We start from the raw sequence: 16286 nt of genomic DNA, 5'->3' as shown, positions 1-16286 counted from the left end.
GAAGGAGAGGAAAAAAAAACATCATCTTTGCCCTGTGAAGCCCTTGGGAATTAAGGCAAGGGAATCCCTTTGGAGGAAAAGCTGGAAAGCATTAGGACTCCACCTCCCAAAGAAGGAGATGAATAAGAGAGCAAACAGTGCTGGAAACACTGTCCTGGCTACTGACCTCCTCCTAATTAACACCAAGAGCTCCCACCAAATCCCCCCTGACATCAGCCTGAGTGCTTATGCCCCACAGCGTCCATCAGCTGGGACCTCAGGCAAGGAAAATGAGGGTTGGGATTTGGCTTCAATCCCACAGGCAGCCCCCCCAGCCCAGCATTTTCCATGCCTCCTTCCTCCAGTGCTGCCCATTATTGAATAGCTGCCTGGAAAGCACAGGCAGAACATATGGATCTGTTCTTCTAGCAAAGCCTTCAGCAGCATGTACCTACTGGAGTCCTCATCAGGTCTGGGGGATTTGAGCTGTTTTCATCAAATTAAATAAAATAAAAATATTATATATGTATATATATATATATATTTACATATATATATATATATATGTACATATATATATATATTGCACAGAGTGGTACAGAGACATGAGCTAGGCTATGTACACAGCCAGGCCAAGCTGGGGCTCTTCCAAGCCTGCCTGGGTCATTGGATCCCCCTTCACGTTCACATTCATCGTGGCACTGGCCAACCTGGCTCTGTTAGACTTCATCAAATTTCCTGCTCCACTTGGGTTTTATTAGCTGCTGAACTCCTCTGAAAAGCAGGTTTTGGGCTGATTTTGTTTCACCTCCTTCCTGAGGAATCTAAGTATGAGCAGTTGTATGCTCATACATGCCTAAGTATGAGCTAGGATTAACTTGCCTGACACATGTGCTTTCTGCAGGAGACATTCAGATCCCCAGGGCAGGACATCTCCCACTGTCCCCAGGGAACGAGATGAAGCTCATGGCCAAGTTCAACCAAAGAGCCTGGAGCACCAGGCAAGGTGGTGGTGATGAGGCAGAGATTAAGCTAGGCAGTCAACCCACAGGTCAGGTCCATTGATGGTTGGACAAGTCCGTGATGCTGGAGAAGATTCAAGGAGTTGCTCTTTATTAGAGACATAGAATCCCAGACTGGTTTGGGTTGGAAATGACCTTAAAGCTCCCCTAGTTCTTAGCTCCCTGCCATGGGCAGGAACACCTCCCACTAGACCAGGCTGCTCCAAGCCCCATCCAACCTGGCCTTGAACATTTCCACAGATGGGGCAGCCACAGCTTCTCTGGGCAACTTGGTCGGTATCTCACCACTGTTAAATGATAAAAGAAGGTGGGTATCCATTGCTTAACACAAAACCCAGTAGCTACAAAGGGCAAAGCACTGGGCGTCAGACACAGGCCTCACAAACACACTTGGATATCACAAGTATTAATTACCCTGATAATTTCCCATCAGCTAACATACTTCCAGCTTGCATCCTCTTTCAACCCAGCAGCAGAAGAAACAAACCCTTCCCCAGGAGGGGGGGACAACCCTACCCCCTCACAGCCCTGCCATGGTGCTTTTCCCTCAGGAGAGGGACCCCAAAGCCGATTTATGGGTTTACAGTGAAAGCCGGGACCTGCTGAGTCAGGAGGAAAGCTGCACCAGGGCAAGGCTGGATTAAAATATCAAAAGAGGCTGGTCCTGAGCCACAACCAGTTTGGGTTTGCATTGCTCTCCAGCTCGTGACTAATTATATATGGCTCAAGAAATAAAGCAGCCTAGACTTTCTGATCCATGCTTTTCTCCCAAAGGCGAGAGGCAACACATCACTGGCTCTGGCAATGACTGAGGGGCAAAGGGAGGGCCACAAGGACTTGTGTGAACATCTCATCAGAGCAGCCCAAGAAACCAGACAGAAACCACAGTGGTCCCCTTGGTGTTTACAAAAATAAACAAACACGACTGCAAGAGTTGTATGAACTTGCTTGGGCTTGAAAAGGAGCTGCAGGTTGTATTTCAGCATTTTGGGAAAGTATTAAGTGTAAGGAGGCAATGACAGAGGCCAGGCACAACCCAAAAAATCCCAATAGGCTTTCCTTGGGCTGATCAATACCTCCTCAACAATCAATTTGCCACCTGCTTTTCAACCCCAGTTTTATTTGGTTCAATAATGCCAAATCAAATGAAATCCACAGCTATCCTTTCTGACACACCTAACGTGAGATGCTGGCTACAGCTCACAGCAAAGGAAATACCCAAACTAGAAAATGGTCCTTTGAAGACAATTCCACTGAAAAGAGGGAAAACACACTCTTTTTATTTTTAAGAAAAACACCAAACTCACAGAAGGTGAAGTCTCTTTTCCTGCATCTACCCAGGATGAGAGAGATTAATTGGCCTGGTACCAGTGTCACTAAGGGGGGGACACCCTCCAGCACCCTGATAAGCAACTCCTCCATCACCACTGCGTAAAAACTCCCACTCCCACAGGAATTCAGGAAATTCTGACACTTCAACGTGGCTGAAAGGTGGAAAAATCCATCAAGCTGCTCCACTCAGCCAGAGAAGCAAACAGCACTGAGGAGGGGGAAATCCAGCTGTGTGCACAGTACATATTTTTCCTACACGATTCACACTTAAATTAGACAAAAATATCCCAGAAAGCTGGGCTTGAGTGAACAAAGGCATCATTGCTCCCCTGCTGCCCTTGCATCCAGAGATTGCCCAGGGAGGGCATCAGGGGGAATCAGACCTGGGCCACCAGCAGCAGCAGGGCAGTGTGCATGGCACCAGGGCACAGTCACTAGTCTGGTGACCTCTTCATCTTCAAGGTCACTTGGATTACAGGGTAAGAGGGAATAAAGCAGGATTATTAACCACTGAGGCTACCACTCCATGCTCGTTACTGGGCATGTGGATGAGTATTGCAAACTCGAGTAAGATGCTGTACAGGACACAAAATCACAGACTGTTTGGGTTGGAAGGGACCATACTGATCAACTAGCCCCAGCCCCCCTTCCTTGGGCTGGGACACTTCCTACTAGACCAGGTTGCTCCAAGCCCCATCCAACCTGGCCTTGAACACTTCCAGGGATGGGGCAGCCACAGCTTCTCTGAGCAACCTGGACCTGTATCTCACCACCCTCACAGTGAAGAATTTCTTCCTAACACTCAATCTAAATCTCTAGAGAGAGCTTTGCACTGGTAAAGCTGGAGAATAACATATCACCTTCAGCCACATTCACTCCACTCCCACTGAGAGAAAAGTCTTGAAGCATCTCACTCTCCAGCCATTTAAAGCAGCATCTTTTTTCTTTCCCAAAATTAACCCTACAGAGTCCAGGAGCTGCAGGGAAAATCCTGGAAGACAAAGCCATATTTTTTGCACTGGGACATCTTTGTGGGGACTGTATCTCTTTTCATCCTCTACAAATTACAGCTCCCAAGGGTTTTTATGCTCTGCTTATCTGCTGCCATCCATCCAAAGCAGGCCAGGGACAGAAAACGCTGGCTCTGCTGTTTGCAACATGTTGGGTATTCGGTGCAAATAACCCCAAAAAGCAGCAGGGAAAAGTCACCCAAGGAAAGAAAATACAGTGCCTCCAGGTAAGAATTCTTCACCCATCTGGGCAACCAGCAAAGCACAGAGAAAGCAAGGTCAACTCACTGATAAAGATCATGTATCTTCACTGACTTCTGCCTTACGCTACTTTACCAGTTAGGAATTTGGTGGCTTGGATCAGCTTTGAAATTATGTTCTGGACGACAGCATCTTCCCACCCTGGCACAAGACACCCTTGCCAAATTAGAAAAAGGCCAGATTTTCACACATGGATGCTTGCAGCAAACAACCCATGGCTGTGGAAGGTGCCAGGGGTTTGGCATGTGTGAAAAAAATCAGCTCACTTCCATGGCTAAATATGGATTTAGAAAAGACATAATGTGTACCCTCTTTTTTTCAAGAACTGGAGGGGTTTTTTTTCCCCCCTCATTATTTATAATCTCAGCCTTCATTTATACACAGTGCAATCCCTTTGTGTACACAGCCTTCATCTGCAGCATCCCAGAACACTTCCTCTGGCCAGAAACAAGCAGCTGAGAGCAGTCCTTCGCCTCCCACACACCCTTACCCCAGGATGCAAAAGCCTGCAAGCCCCTTTTTGAAGTTCCTGGATAACTTTAAGCAGTTCAGGGTACATCCTATCTACAAACAGTGCTCTCCACATTACATTAGGCCCTCTCTATCATAATGCTAACAACTGCCAACCATGTACATCCCTCCCTTCCAGATGCTTTGCTGCTGCTTCTGCTGGAGGTGCAGTGTGGTCATAAATATCATCCCTCTACCCCATCCCTATATGTCTGTTCTGTTTCTTGCTCCATTGGCTAAAACAAGCTCTTTTCACTGCTGTTTTGGGGTCCTCTCATTCTCACAGCTCCTCCTGAGCAGACAGAAGCTGTCAGGCTAACTGAAGCCAGAGCACCATACAAAGATGACACCAGCCACAAAAACAAAAACAAAAGCAAAAAAAACCCCAAAGAAAACCCCAAAACAAAACAACAAACAAAAAACCAACAAAAAATAACCCAAACACAAAAAAAAAAAACCCAAAAAATACAACACATGAAAGAGAAAAAACAACTTCTGTGTTGAATGGATCACAAAATCCTCTTCATGGAGGGAGGAGCAAAGCCCCAGCTCAAGCTCCATCCTCCTGACCTCTTCCCCCAGCCTGCTATTGCCACATGTGCTTTGCCAGATGATGGGAAATTGCTACTTGAGGCCAGGGCATTTATTTGTTGGCCAGGGAGCAATAAGTACATTGCAGGAAGAAAAAGGAAAAAAAAGTGTTCCTTTTTTTTTTACCCTTCTCTGATGCTCCCGGAGTTCTCCACGAAGAAATAAAACATTTGTGAGACAAAGCTGCAGTAACTACAATGATTCAAGCCCACAAAACTTTGGGAAAGTTAAACTGAAGTCTACTTGAGATGGACCCCAACAGTAAAATAGGGTCTGGAGAAGTGAAAATCCCTAAAACCATAACCACCAGCAGCAACAGGACAAGGACTCAGCTCCTGAGAGTTTCTAGCATCCCTTTGCTCATGATGCCAACAGGAATCATATCCACAGTGCAACCCGCATGCTTAAAAAACAAGTTTTCATTCCAGAGGCAGTACTACAAGATGCTTGCTGAATCTATAACAAATATTTTTAAAGCTTTCAAGCCTGCCCAAATTCGCCAGCCATGTCACTGAAAAATTTCTGCAAATTCACAGTTTCATCCAAATCCAAAAAAAAGGTGCTTCAAAAGGTGTGGAGTATGTGCTAAAATTCTTGGGGGGGAAAAAAAAAATTAATTTCTATACTTAGGTGAAATACATGGTTCTAGCTGTGCTGCTCTATCATTTCTTCTCATATAGTAACAGCAGGCACTGTATAAAAAGAAAGGAATGCCAAATTGTTTTCACTAGCAGCCAAAATTGGCTTAAGGAACTCCCAGAATAAAAAAACCAAAAAAGAAACAAACAAAAAAAAAAGCCAAAATAAGATGTCTATTCCAGCTGAGGAGTAATTTAAGTGGTACCAGGAGAAAACAGTGAGCGCTGGCACCTAAATCAAGAATTAAATTGTCTCAAAGAGAATTAAGGGCAGAGGGCCAAAGGTATCAAAAAAATGAGGCGATTCCTCAAGCGTATCAAAGGTAGGAAAGCCACGGGCAGCCCAGACGCCAGGGATAAGGACGTAACAGAGCCATTAAATTAATTAAAGCGCTGCGGCAGCAAGTCACTGAGGCTGAACTGTGCTCAGCCTGCACGCCGAAAGCCAAAAGGCTCTGAGCACGTCAGCTACTAAAAAAAAAAAAAGAAAAAATATGTCCAGCGCCAAAAGATGCTCAGCGGGAGTGAGATGGCACACGAGCCAGGATTTCAGGAGATGCTCAAGCTCAGCTCAAAAACTTCTGGAGCAATCCCAAGATAAAACAGGGGTGGGCCAGGATGCAGCAGCATGGCTCTGGGTACCTGGTAAAGGGGAGATGTACAGTGCAACCATATAATGCATGGCCAAAAAATGAGGTTTCGGGACACCATAAGCCACCTCTTAAGAGAAAAGCACCTCAAAAAGATGAACGGCACCAACAGCTGAGCTTACCAGTCCGTCGCAGTTGCTGATGGCTACGGCAGCGCCAGGCATGCCGGAGATGTCACCAGTGAAAAGGCAGTGCTGCTGGAGGGGTTCCCGAAAAAGCACCTCAAAATCTTCCTGCCATTCGGCCACGGCTCCCCGTGGCACCAGCCGCCGGTTGGGCCTGAGCCGGAGGTGCAGCTCCTTCCCAAACACCGTCACGTTGAAGTAAAGCAAAGGGGGCTGGGAGGTCCCATCCGGGAGGCTGCGGGGGACGCGGTGGCGGGACGGGCGAGGGGCTGGGGGGCAGGTGGCTTGGCCGATCCCTACCGCCGCCTCCCCGGACACCACGTGTGAGAGGAACCGACCCCGGCAATCGGCGCTGAAGGGAACGATGACCCCATACTCTTGGAGTTTGCCGGCCAGGAGAAGCTCTGCCGAGACAAGGAAAGGAAGGCAGCGGTTTTGGCCATGGGCACCACCGAGCATCCCGCTCCACGCCTCGGCGTTTCGGTGGCCGAAGCCAAACTCGGGGAACCTTTGGCAAGCCCCATAAGCCCAACAACTGTTTTTCCCCCCTCCCAGGGCTTTGTAGTTTTAAGCGGGCGCCTCAAACGTAGCAGAATAAACTCGGCCTGACGTGCCCCTAGCACGCCAAGCACGCCAACTATTTCTCACCCAGCCTCCAGTTCCCCCAAATTCCCATTGAAAACCGACCCCTCTCTCCCCTTTTCCCCATCCCTCCGGGATCCCAACCCACATACCTCGGGAGCCCCTTCCACTGGGGCGGGGAAGGGAGGTGGGGGGACGTACCTGGGGCGCTGCCGGCGGCCAGGCAGCCGTGCAGGGGGACGAGGCAGGAGAGGACCAGCCGCAGATAATCCATTTGGGGCCGGCGGGGCTGCGGGGCGGGCTGCGGGGCGGGCAGCACCCCGCCACCGCCTCCCCCCCGCGCCGCCGCCGCCGCCGGGGCCGGGGCCGCTCCCGGGGCCGCAGCTGCCGCCTCCGGGGGAGGGAGAGAAGGGGGGGGGGCGGTGCTGTGGCCCCCGTGTGCGGCGTGGGGCGGGCCGGGGGCAGGGTCTGCGCCGAGAGGTGGGAGTTCGAGGTGCTTTAGTGTGTTTTTAAACATTTTTTTCCGCCTATTTTTTTTTTTAAGTTACTTTTTCTTATCAAAAAAAAAAAAAAAACCTAAAAGTTCTTTTATTGCTCTTTTCCTAGAGATCTAAGAAAAATTTAAAAATAAATAAAAAATAAGAAAGCCTTTTTGGGCAGTCGACTACTGCCTGCCTGCCCGCCCGCCCGCCCGCTCGCCCTCCCCGCCCCTCGGCCATCCTTGCCTTAACAAAGGCGGGAGGCACCGGGATCCGGAGCCCTCCAGCGCTGCCCCTGCCCTCCCTATCTCCGCTCTGTCCCTTCTCTTCTCCTCACCCCTTAATGTGCCCCATCCCCCTACACCCGCCCTGGCCTTGTCTTTCCCCAAAACCCACCCCTGGCCCCCCACTCCCTCCCCCTACAAGGTAGAGCCAAAGGGTTTCCCAGCGCACACCTCCTGTGGTGTAGGCAAAGAACCAGTTCAGAAGCATGGTGCCCCCAACACCAGACGGACACGGAGCTGTTGGGGAGAGTCCGGAGGAAGCCACAAAGATGCTCCGAGTGCAGGAGCACCTCTGCTACGGAACCAGGCTGAGAGAGTTGGGGTTGTTTAGCATGGAGAAGGCTCCAGGGAGACCTCAGAGCAACTTCCAGTACCTGGACGGGCTGCAGGATAGCGGGGGTGGGACTTTTGACAAGGGCATGGAGTGACAGGACAAGGGTGATCAGTTTCCGAAATGAAAGAGGGGAAACTTAGATGAGATACTAGGACAAAAGTTCATGTTGCCAACTCTCCCAAGGATGACCAGCTCCTTCATTTTCCCAAAAGGCATCACCAAAGCTCGGCACTTGGGAGTCACAGGGTTCCATGCATGCTCTTCATCATCAGGCTCCTCACTGGCACTCTTAGAAAAGGCAAACATATCAGGTAGTCCCCTAAAAAACAAAAATATACCACCATAGTAAAAGGGCTTCTCTCATCACTGGTTTTCACTGCAGAAGACACCCCCTATATGAATGCTTAAAGCACCAGACAGAAGATGCTTGATGACCAGAGCACCCTCAGCATCTCCTGCCCAAACCTCTGCTCCATCAACACATAGGAACACCTCCTGGTCCTGTTTGCATTTGCTGGGTCCAGCTGTTTTATTTTCTTCTACATCTCATTCTGGAAAGGACTCCAGGGCCAGGTCTGGGGAGAGGGCCATGTTGCAGCACTGGTAATACCAGTTGTGCTGGTTGTGCATGGCTTAGACTTACCTGGACCCTCAGGGGGAGTTCCAGCAACACTCAGAGATCCAAAGCCTGTCCCAAGAGGGAGTGCCTGCCTTGAAGACCTTGTCATCTAAGCCATCACAGCAGCCAGATCACAATGAGAAAGGTGAGTTGGGAAAACAACATGCCAGGCTGCAAACTTCACAGTTCTACCATTAGGATTATTAATTTAGATCTCCTTGGTAGGACCTCAGTTAGAGCTTTTGTCCCAGTCCAGTACTGGGAGCATCAGGAGAGGACTAATGCTGGAGAAAAGCCACTTTTGGAAAGCCTTGCTTACCTCCATATCTGGGGGGATGCTGGTGAGTGCTGGAGGAAGGATTCACATGAGGAAAACTCCTCAGAGATGGTCCTGCTGCATTCCATTCTGGTGAAGTGCTGAGGGAAGGAGTACCTCAGTTGTGTTAGGATGCTGCCAAGGCATCACTCTGGAGATGCACATAATGATGAAGAGCCTTGTGAGGTGCTTCAGTTGGGTTTTTGGGCAGAAAAGGGGAGACTAAGGTCTCTTGGTGATCAAAATCCAACCAAAAATACCCAACAGATAAAGGCACAAGGTACCTCCAGAAAAGGAAATAAATAAGCTTACTTCAACTAGAGAGTTTCAAGATGGGAAAACAGATTTCATTTCCTGATTTAAATCTTTGCATGCCTCTGTTGCAGAGTGCAATACATAATTAAACACAAGAAGTGATATGTAAGAGATATCTTTGAGTGGAAGAGAAAGAATTTGTGCTCCAAGCATTTTTAGGCAATTTAGGCAGATATGCACCCATTAGAGCATGGAAGCTGGAACAGTCCTTATTATGACTGAATAGATTTATGATTAAATATGGAATAAAGAGTATTCTTCACTTGTGAAGAACATCCTCACAAAACATTGTTTTTTACAGAAAGGGTTGAATTTCTTCACCCACAAGATCCATGAACTCAGCCAGTCCCTCTAGACCATGAATGTTTTCCTGACATTAACAATTTGTGGTGGGAACAAGACCCTTAGGTGGATCTCATCAGCTCCTAGATGCTGAGATGTTAATTTGTCACACTAGCAGGGACACTGGCTCTACCTGTTGGACTCACCTGCCTGATATATTCAGATGATCAACCCCAAGTGGATTACTGTTATGTCTACCAATCCACCATCACTGAAGAAGGAAAATCTGTTCTTTGCAGCCTTCTTCCTCCCAGTTCCCATAATGAGACGATGTGAGGCATCAAGAAGAAAAGCAAACATGGGCTATTTCTTGATATGAAAGCTAAACAGAGATCTGTGACAATTTCTTTTTTTTATATAGTAAATTAATAATGGAGAGGAGAGGTGGCAACATCCCAGGAGGGGGCCCCAGGCACCTCACATACCTCAGGGGACTTGGCCAAGGCAGCAAGGTGGGGACAGAGCCAGCCCAGCTTCCTTTCCCCACTGGGACATCCCCTCCTGCTCCTCAACACCCCATTTCAGAAGCAGCTGAGGAGAAGCAACCCCAGCAGCAACCCCTGGCCCCTCCACCCCCCATTTTGTTCTTGTCTTCCCTTCTCTGCTTGCCTTTTCTTCCCCTTCGCTTCAGCCCCTCCATTCTCCTCTTTGTCTCTAGCCCAGCCTTTCCCCTCCTGGCCTTCACCCCTGCCCTGCCCCTTCTCCTTGAGTTTAGGCTTAGCCTTTTCTTTTCCATTTCTGACTTCAAACAGACCTTTTTCCTGTTTTCCCCTCCTCGGATGCTATTTCATCTCCAGCCTCCATTTCCTCCATCCATAAAAGACTTTGTAACTCTGCTTTCTGCCTTAACATGTTTTTTTCTGCCCTGAGAGTTGCCGATGGTATCTTCTGGGGGATTTTCCCTTTTAACAGGTGTCCTCTAAGTTTTTATTTCAAAAATGTTTTATTTCCAAATGTGTATTCCCAAAGTGTGATTTTTATTCAGTGACACCCAAGCTCTGCCCATCCTGACCTGGTACCACCTGCAGCCAGAGACTTGCTACATACCTCCATTCAGGGTCACCCCTCTGTACCACCTTTAAATGCAGATATTTGCCCCTGAATTCAATAAATACTTAATGTAAATGCTGGGAAAATCATCACATCAGGCTGGAAGGGTTTCTTAAAAAAAAAAAAAAAAGCCACTAAAAAACTGATTTTGATTTTTTTGTGCTTTATGGGAACTCATTTTTCACAGCTGTGCAATCCTGCAGGGATTTAGCTCTAATAAAATCATAGCAATCTCCAGTAATTACCTAAACTGGCTTTTCTACCTATAATATCATGAGTATAGGAGCCAGGAGCTTGGGATAACAACTGGAGCGAGAAGCCAGATCTTGATTTCCAGCCATCAGTCACTCCATTTCTTCTTCCCAGAGATTTAAAGCTTCACAATGAGCTGATTTCTGGCAAGAAATGGGAAAAGTGGGAGAAAAAAGAAATGACAAAAAAACCCAAAAGAGTAAGCATTTCTCCAGCGGTTGTAAAAGCAGTTGGATTAACATCCTAGGAGAGATGGACCAGCATCCCAGACACAGGTAGGATGGTCAAGGGGGACAGCCAGGGTTTTTTCCTGATGCCTGCTCCCACCCCAGATGCAACACCCCTCCATGCATTGAGAAGTACAAAGATTCTTGCTACACAGTGCTTGGGGGTTGGGGAGACATCCCAAAGCCCACCATACCAGCACCCGGAGCTTCCAGTGGGGGAGCGTGACCATCCCCATCCCCGCTCCCAAAACTAGAGGGAAGGAGCAAACTCAGGCAGTGTGGGAGCAAGTATGACCTCACCTCTCAGCCACGGGGCACTGACATCACTAAACCAGCAAATAATTCCTGCTGCAGCAGTGGGGGGCAGGCAGGGAGAGTCACTGCTCAGGGAGAAAAACCCCCACGAGAATCTTCCCCTCCCTCCAACACCCCCATGCCAAAGCAAGGAAAAAAACATCCCTTTTTCCCAGATTTCAGCTCTCCAGGAGGATTTTTAGGCATGCTGCTAGAAGACCAACAAGGAAGGTCACAACAGTGCCATGCTTCTCCAGGAGAAGCCCAAGCTTTGCTTTTGGAGGCAGGGAGCTGTCAGGCACATCATCTGCAGGATCATTCCTGCCAGATCTCTCCTTAATCCACTCTCCAAGACCTCCAAAGATGGAGGGAACTTCCATCAGCCCCCCAGGACATTTTTTCTTCTTATCTTGGAAAGTTTTTCCTCCTGTTTTACCTGAAGGTTTCTGGCATCTGCTGACTTCTATATTTGGTGCCATTCACATTGCTTTTTCCCACCTTTCCTACAGCCCTTTCCTGCCATGCCCCTCCACAGCTTTCTCCAATCTCCTGACCCCTCTAGAGCTGGGCTGCTGAGCTCATGTTTCACCCGGAAAAAAATCCAATTAACCTTCCTAATCCCCCACAAAGATCCAGGGATACAGCTTAAAGGCTTCTGGACTTTTTCTCCTCTCCAGAAGTGGAAAAGCAAAGCTGTGCCCATCTGCATTGCACACCTCTTGGCATCCACTGCACCCATGCACCAGCTCAGAGCTGCAACCTTTGCCCAGGGAAAACACAAATGTAAATATCTGATACGTCCTGCCACCAAATTCCTCCTGTGAACACACCAAAGGTGACAGATGCTGTTAGGAAACCAAGTGGCAGTGGCAGTGACTGGCAGCATTCTTCCCCAAGGCTCCAAAACATGCTGACATTATCACCATTTTCTAAGGTGAGACTTAAGACCAAGTTCTTCATATGGATTTAGCACTTAAGAAGCAAGTAGTACATGTTGCTGTGCATTCTGGGGAGGAGTCATGACCTTTTCCAGTACCCAGAAGGGAGAGTCCAGGTCTCTGGAAGGCTGAGCCAGGATGGGAAAAACCACAGTGAACTCCTGTGGTGCAAGGTCCCATCATCATCTCATTCCATCACCAGAATACATCTCCAAAGGTTGCCAGCCTCTTTGCTTCCTTGGCAAGGCCAGCATCCCACAGGCATGTGGCATGAGGCCAAGTTATGGCAGGAAAATGGGGATAACACATGAAGGACAATGGCAAGAACCCTCCAGGGAGTGACAAATTCCCATGCAGACAGAAACACTGCACTGAGATGGGGAGGGAGCACAAGCCCTATCCTCCTGATGGCACATTTGCTGGAATCAGAAACCGTCACTCAGCCCCATCCATGGAGAAGCATCTCCCACTATTCCCACCAAGCCACACAGAATAATGGAAGTGTTCTGTACATCCAAGTCCAACCATTATCCCAGCACTGCCAAGGCCATCATTAAGTCAGGTTAATATGCATCATATCTACACAGCTTTTAAACACCTCCAGGGATGGTGACTCCACCACCACCCTGTTCAGCCTGTGCCAGGGCCAGACAAACCTTTTTAGGGAAGAAACTCTTCCTAATATCCAATTATAAATTTTCCCAGGCCTTTTCCTCTCATCCTATTGCTCCACCTCTGCGCATCACTCCCCCCACTCAGGCTCATCTTCACCATGCGTCTTCTTCTTCTTACAGAGCCCTTGATTCCTGCAAGATATTTACCTTGGCAACCTCACAGGGACAAGCCCTGGGGGACATTTCTAGGGGCCAGGACCAACCCCCCTCAGCCCCCTGCCCACCCAGGGAGGAGCAGGCAAGCTTGAGAAATGAAACCGTCAAAGAATAAATGAGCCAGAAAGTGGAAGTTGATGCCTGGCCCTGGCTGATGGGAGATGCTGAGCTGCAAGTTCAGGGATGGTGAAACGAGGTCAGAGAGATTTATATCAACAGCCTTGGGTGGCTTCCAGCCCCCACCGTCAGCAGGGAAGGTTTGGAAAAAAAAAGAGGAGGGGAAAAAAAGTTGCTCTCCTTCTAGGAACTTCTCTGCTGAGAGAGCTCCCGCTGACGGGAAAGAACAAAATAATCCCCAAAAAATCCCTGCATTTTCCAATTCTAATGCAACACGGAGCCCAACTGCAGCAGATGTTGAGCTCAGAGGAGTTCAGGCTTTTGGCTCCACCTCAGCTTAAATAAGCCCAGGCAGCCCAGATGTCTGGGTGCAGAGCTCCTCGCCATGCTGGGAGGAAACCTATTTAATGTTCCCAAAAAAATACAGTGCCTACATAGAGACTTAAAGCTGTCCTATGGCTTTGCAATCCAAACAAAATATATAAATACACACACACACACACACACACAGAGACATATATATATCATATATACACACACTCACACAGTATCCTTGGGCTGTTAAAGCCTCCCCATACCATCGAGGCCCAACACAAACCAGGTTATCTTTCCCCTCTCTACATTGACCTCTTTATCAATTTTTAATCAGCATCCTGCTAAAATTCAGCTTACTGGAGTGTAAAACTCAAAACTATTTTTTTTTCTCTTCCAGCTAGCCACTGAGCATTTCCCAGTCCCACGGGGGCCTTGCTTATCCCTTCAGCTCATGGTTCTGGCATGACCCCTGCTTTCAAGTGAAGCTCATCGAGCCACAGCTCCTCTTTCAGCTTGAGCTGGGGAAAATTAATTTTTCATTTACATGGGGCCAGAAGCACCAAAAAAAGGAAAAAAAAAAAAGAAAAAAAGAAAAAAAAAAGGAAGCTTTTAAATTTTTTTATTCCCTTGCAGTATTCCCAGGGCAAACATGAGAAAGAGACATAAAAAGTCATTTCAAGCCTGGGGGACCATGGTTTGCTCACACTTTGCTACAAGAAAATGTGTTCTGCATGATGCTCCCAATTTTTGAGGCTTCAGAAACACTCCTGCTGCTGCCTACAGGGATGCTTTCCCCTCCACACAGGACAGTGTTTGTATTGCCCCTCTGCATTTCACCAAAAATCTCCCTTCTTCCATTAATTCCTGTCCCCAGACCTGCAAACAACAGGGGGGGGCTTGTCCCCAAAACCAGCCCTGCTCAGGGGTCTGATGGGGAGAAATCTGAGGGGGGGAAAGGAAAGTTTACAGGGCCCAGAGGTCTGGTCTTATGCCGATATGGCTTTTATTTTTAGTATTCCAAGGCCTGGCTCTGCAAAAGCATCTTAATTATTACTATTCAGCTATAAAACGAAACAGATGCTCTCCCTTTACAGAGGTCCAAGGGTTTTGTTAGGGGGTTCTACTAGAGAGGTAAATCATATAAAGAAAAACATGGAGATAATAATAATAAATAAATAAATAAATAACAAATGAATGAAAGTAAAATAACTAAAGTAATAAAAGTAATAATTCATTCTTCACCCTCCTACCCCAAAACAACAATTGTTTTCACCAGTGGTTAAGAAATACTCCCAAAAAGCCAGTGTCCATGGGGCACGGGTATATCTGACATTTTATAAAAGCAGCTGGGTGGAAAAATTAGGAAAATAGGGTAGGGGTTTTTATAAAAAAAGCCCGAGACAGCCCTGAAGGTCCTGATAGCTTGGGGTGATTATCTGGGGCTGCAGCAGGTTTCCCCTTGCAGTTCCACATGCCAGTGGAATATTGGCTCCTTGCTGTATTTTCCCCTTTTGCTGTACAAAAAAAAACCACCAAGACACGTGGACTGAAGCTTTCAAGGATTTCTACTCACACATAAGAGGAGAGAGAGGGAATATAGAACCCTGGTGGAGGCAAGAAGACCCTGAACTTCCCCTAGATCAAGCCATGGGGTTTTTATACTGGTTCCAAAAAGGTTTTTCTCTTTTTCTTTTAATGCATTTTGTATTAAAATATGTTTTAATAGGAATTAAAAAGACAGGTTTTATCCCTCTATGAGTAGCAACAATTCAGTGCTGCCAATGGTCGCAGGTTCATCATGGGTTTTTATATATAGAAGTTATATTTATTTAATTATGCCCTTATTGGTGTTCTTTGCAAGGATGAAAGATCATGCATGCAGGCATTGACTGCAGCAAAAATCCTGGGAAGGGTAGAGCAGTGTCCCCCAAACCCTCAGGGATGGGGGTGGCAATTAAAAGCATTAATAACAAGCTCATCTATTTAAAAAGTCATCTCATTAGCCAGTAGCAGTGCACAAGCTACCAAGGCCACCATGCCAAAAAAGAAGAGGAAAAAAAAATCATTAAATCACTCACTGCTTTTATAACAAGTTTCCAAACTGGCCAAAAAAAAAAAAAAAAATCCCTCTTTGATGATGCTCCAGGGAATCTTGGCATGCAGGAGCAAGTGTCCCTCCTTTGCTCCAGGCTCCTGAGTGGTGGTGGGGGAAATGCAAGCACTGCTCTGCATGAAGAAATGAGGGGGTTTTTTAGGGGCCAGTTTGGGTTCCAGGGTTCCAGCTCCTGGGAGGGTTATAAGGGATGGTGTGAGTTGGGAACAATTTGCCTTCACTGGGTCCCCTTTTGTACATACTCTACTCATCTCCTAAGAGGGCATTAAGCCTAAGAAAGATAAAAAAAAAGAAAAAGATGTGATGATACCCAGAGCTGTCAGGATGCCCTGTGTGTCTGTTGGTGTCTTTGCTGTCCCCCATCCCAAGTAAGGGAATGCAGAGCAGGGATGAACATGGAGCATGCACCAGGGATCTGCCTTTCCTGCTCCCAGATCAATCCCTTGGGAATGACAGTGGGGATTTAAATCACCCCGGGTCCACTTGGCTCTATTCCCATGTGAGCCCCAAGCAAGACAATGAGGAGAGCAGAGAATTTGGGGTATAAGACAGCTAAGCAAGGGTCAGAAACATGGAGAAAAGCAGTTTTGGGGGCAAAATCAGTGAAATCACTGAGCAATTCTTCCACAGGCAAAGCCAGCTCTGAAAACCCAGGAGTAATAAGGTGAAATAAATACAGAGGGAAAAGAAACAGAGGCTTGTTTCACTCCCTGAACCTGAAGCTTAACGATTGCCAGTGAAAAGTTCAGCAGCAGCCAATG

The 16286-nt window shown here is 47.5% G+C and overlaps 1 protein-coding gene across 4 annotated transcripts in view; it reads right to left on the bottom strand.

The window, feature by feature from the left end:
- ADAMTS14 (ADAM metallopeptidase with thrombospondin type 1 motif 14) overlaps positions 1-7233 on the bottom strand; it is a 32707-nt gene extending 25474 nt beyond the window's left edge. For all 4 annotated transcript variants that reach the window (XM_071748979.1, XM_071748981.1, XM_071748980.1 and 1 more), the window contains exons 1-2: positions 6902-7233; positions 6116-6522 (exon numbers count right to left, since the gene is read on the bottom strand). In XM_071748979.1, coding sequence (XP_071605080.1) covers positions 6116-6522; positions 6902-7217 — 723 coding nt within the window. In that variant the 5' untranslated portion in view covers positions 7218-7233. The remainder of the gene's footprint in view (positions 1-6115; positions 6523-6901) is intronic.
- Between the last annotated feature and the right edge of the window lie 9053 nt (positions 7234-16286).

This window comes from Heliangelus exortis, chromosome 7, assembly GCF_036169615.1.
Source record: "Heliangelus exortis chromosome 7, bHelExo1.hap1, whole genome shotgun sequence".
In the NCBI taxonomy this organism is placed as follows: domain Eukaryota; kingdom Metazoa; phylum Chordata; class Aves; order Apodiformes; family Trochilidae; genus Heliangelus; species Heliangelus exortis.
This window is presented reverse-complemented; position numbering and strand designations above follow the sequence as displayed.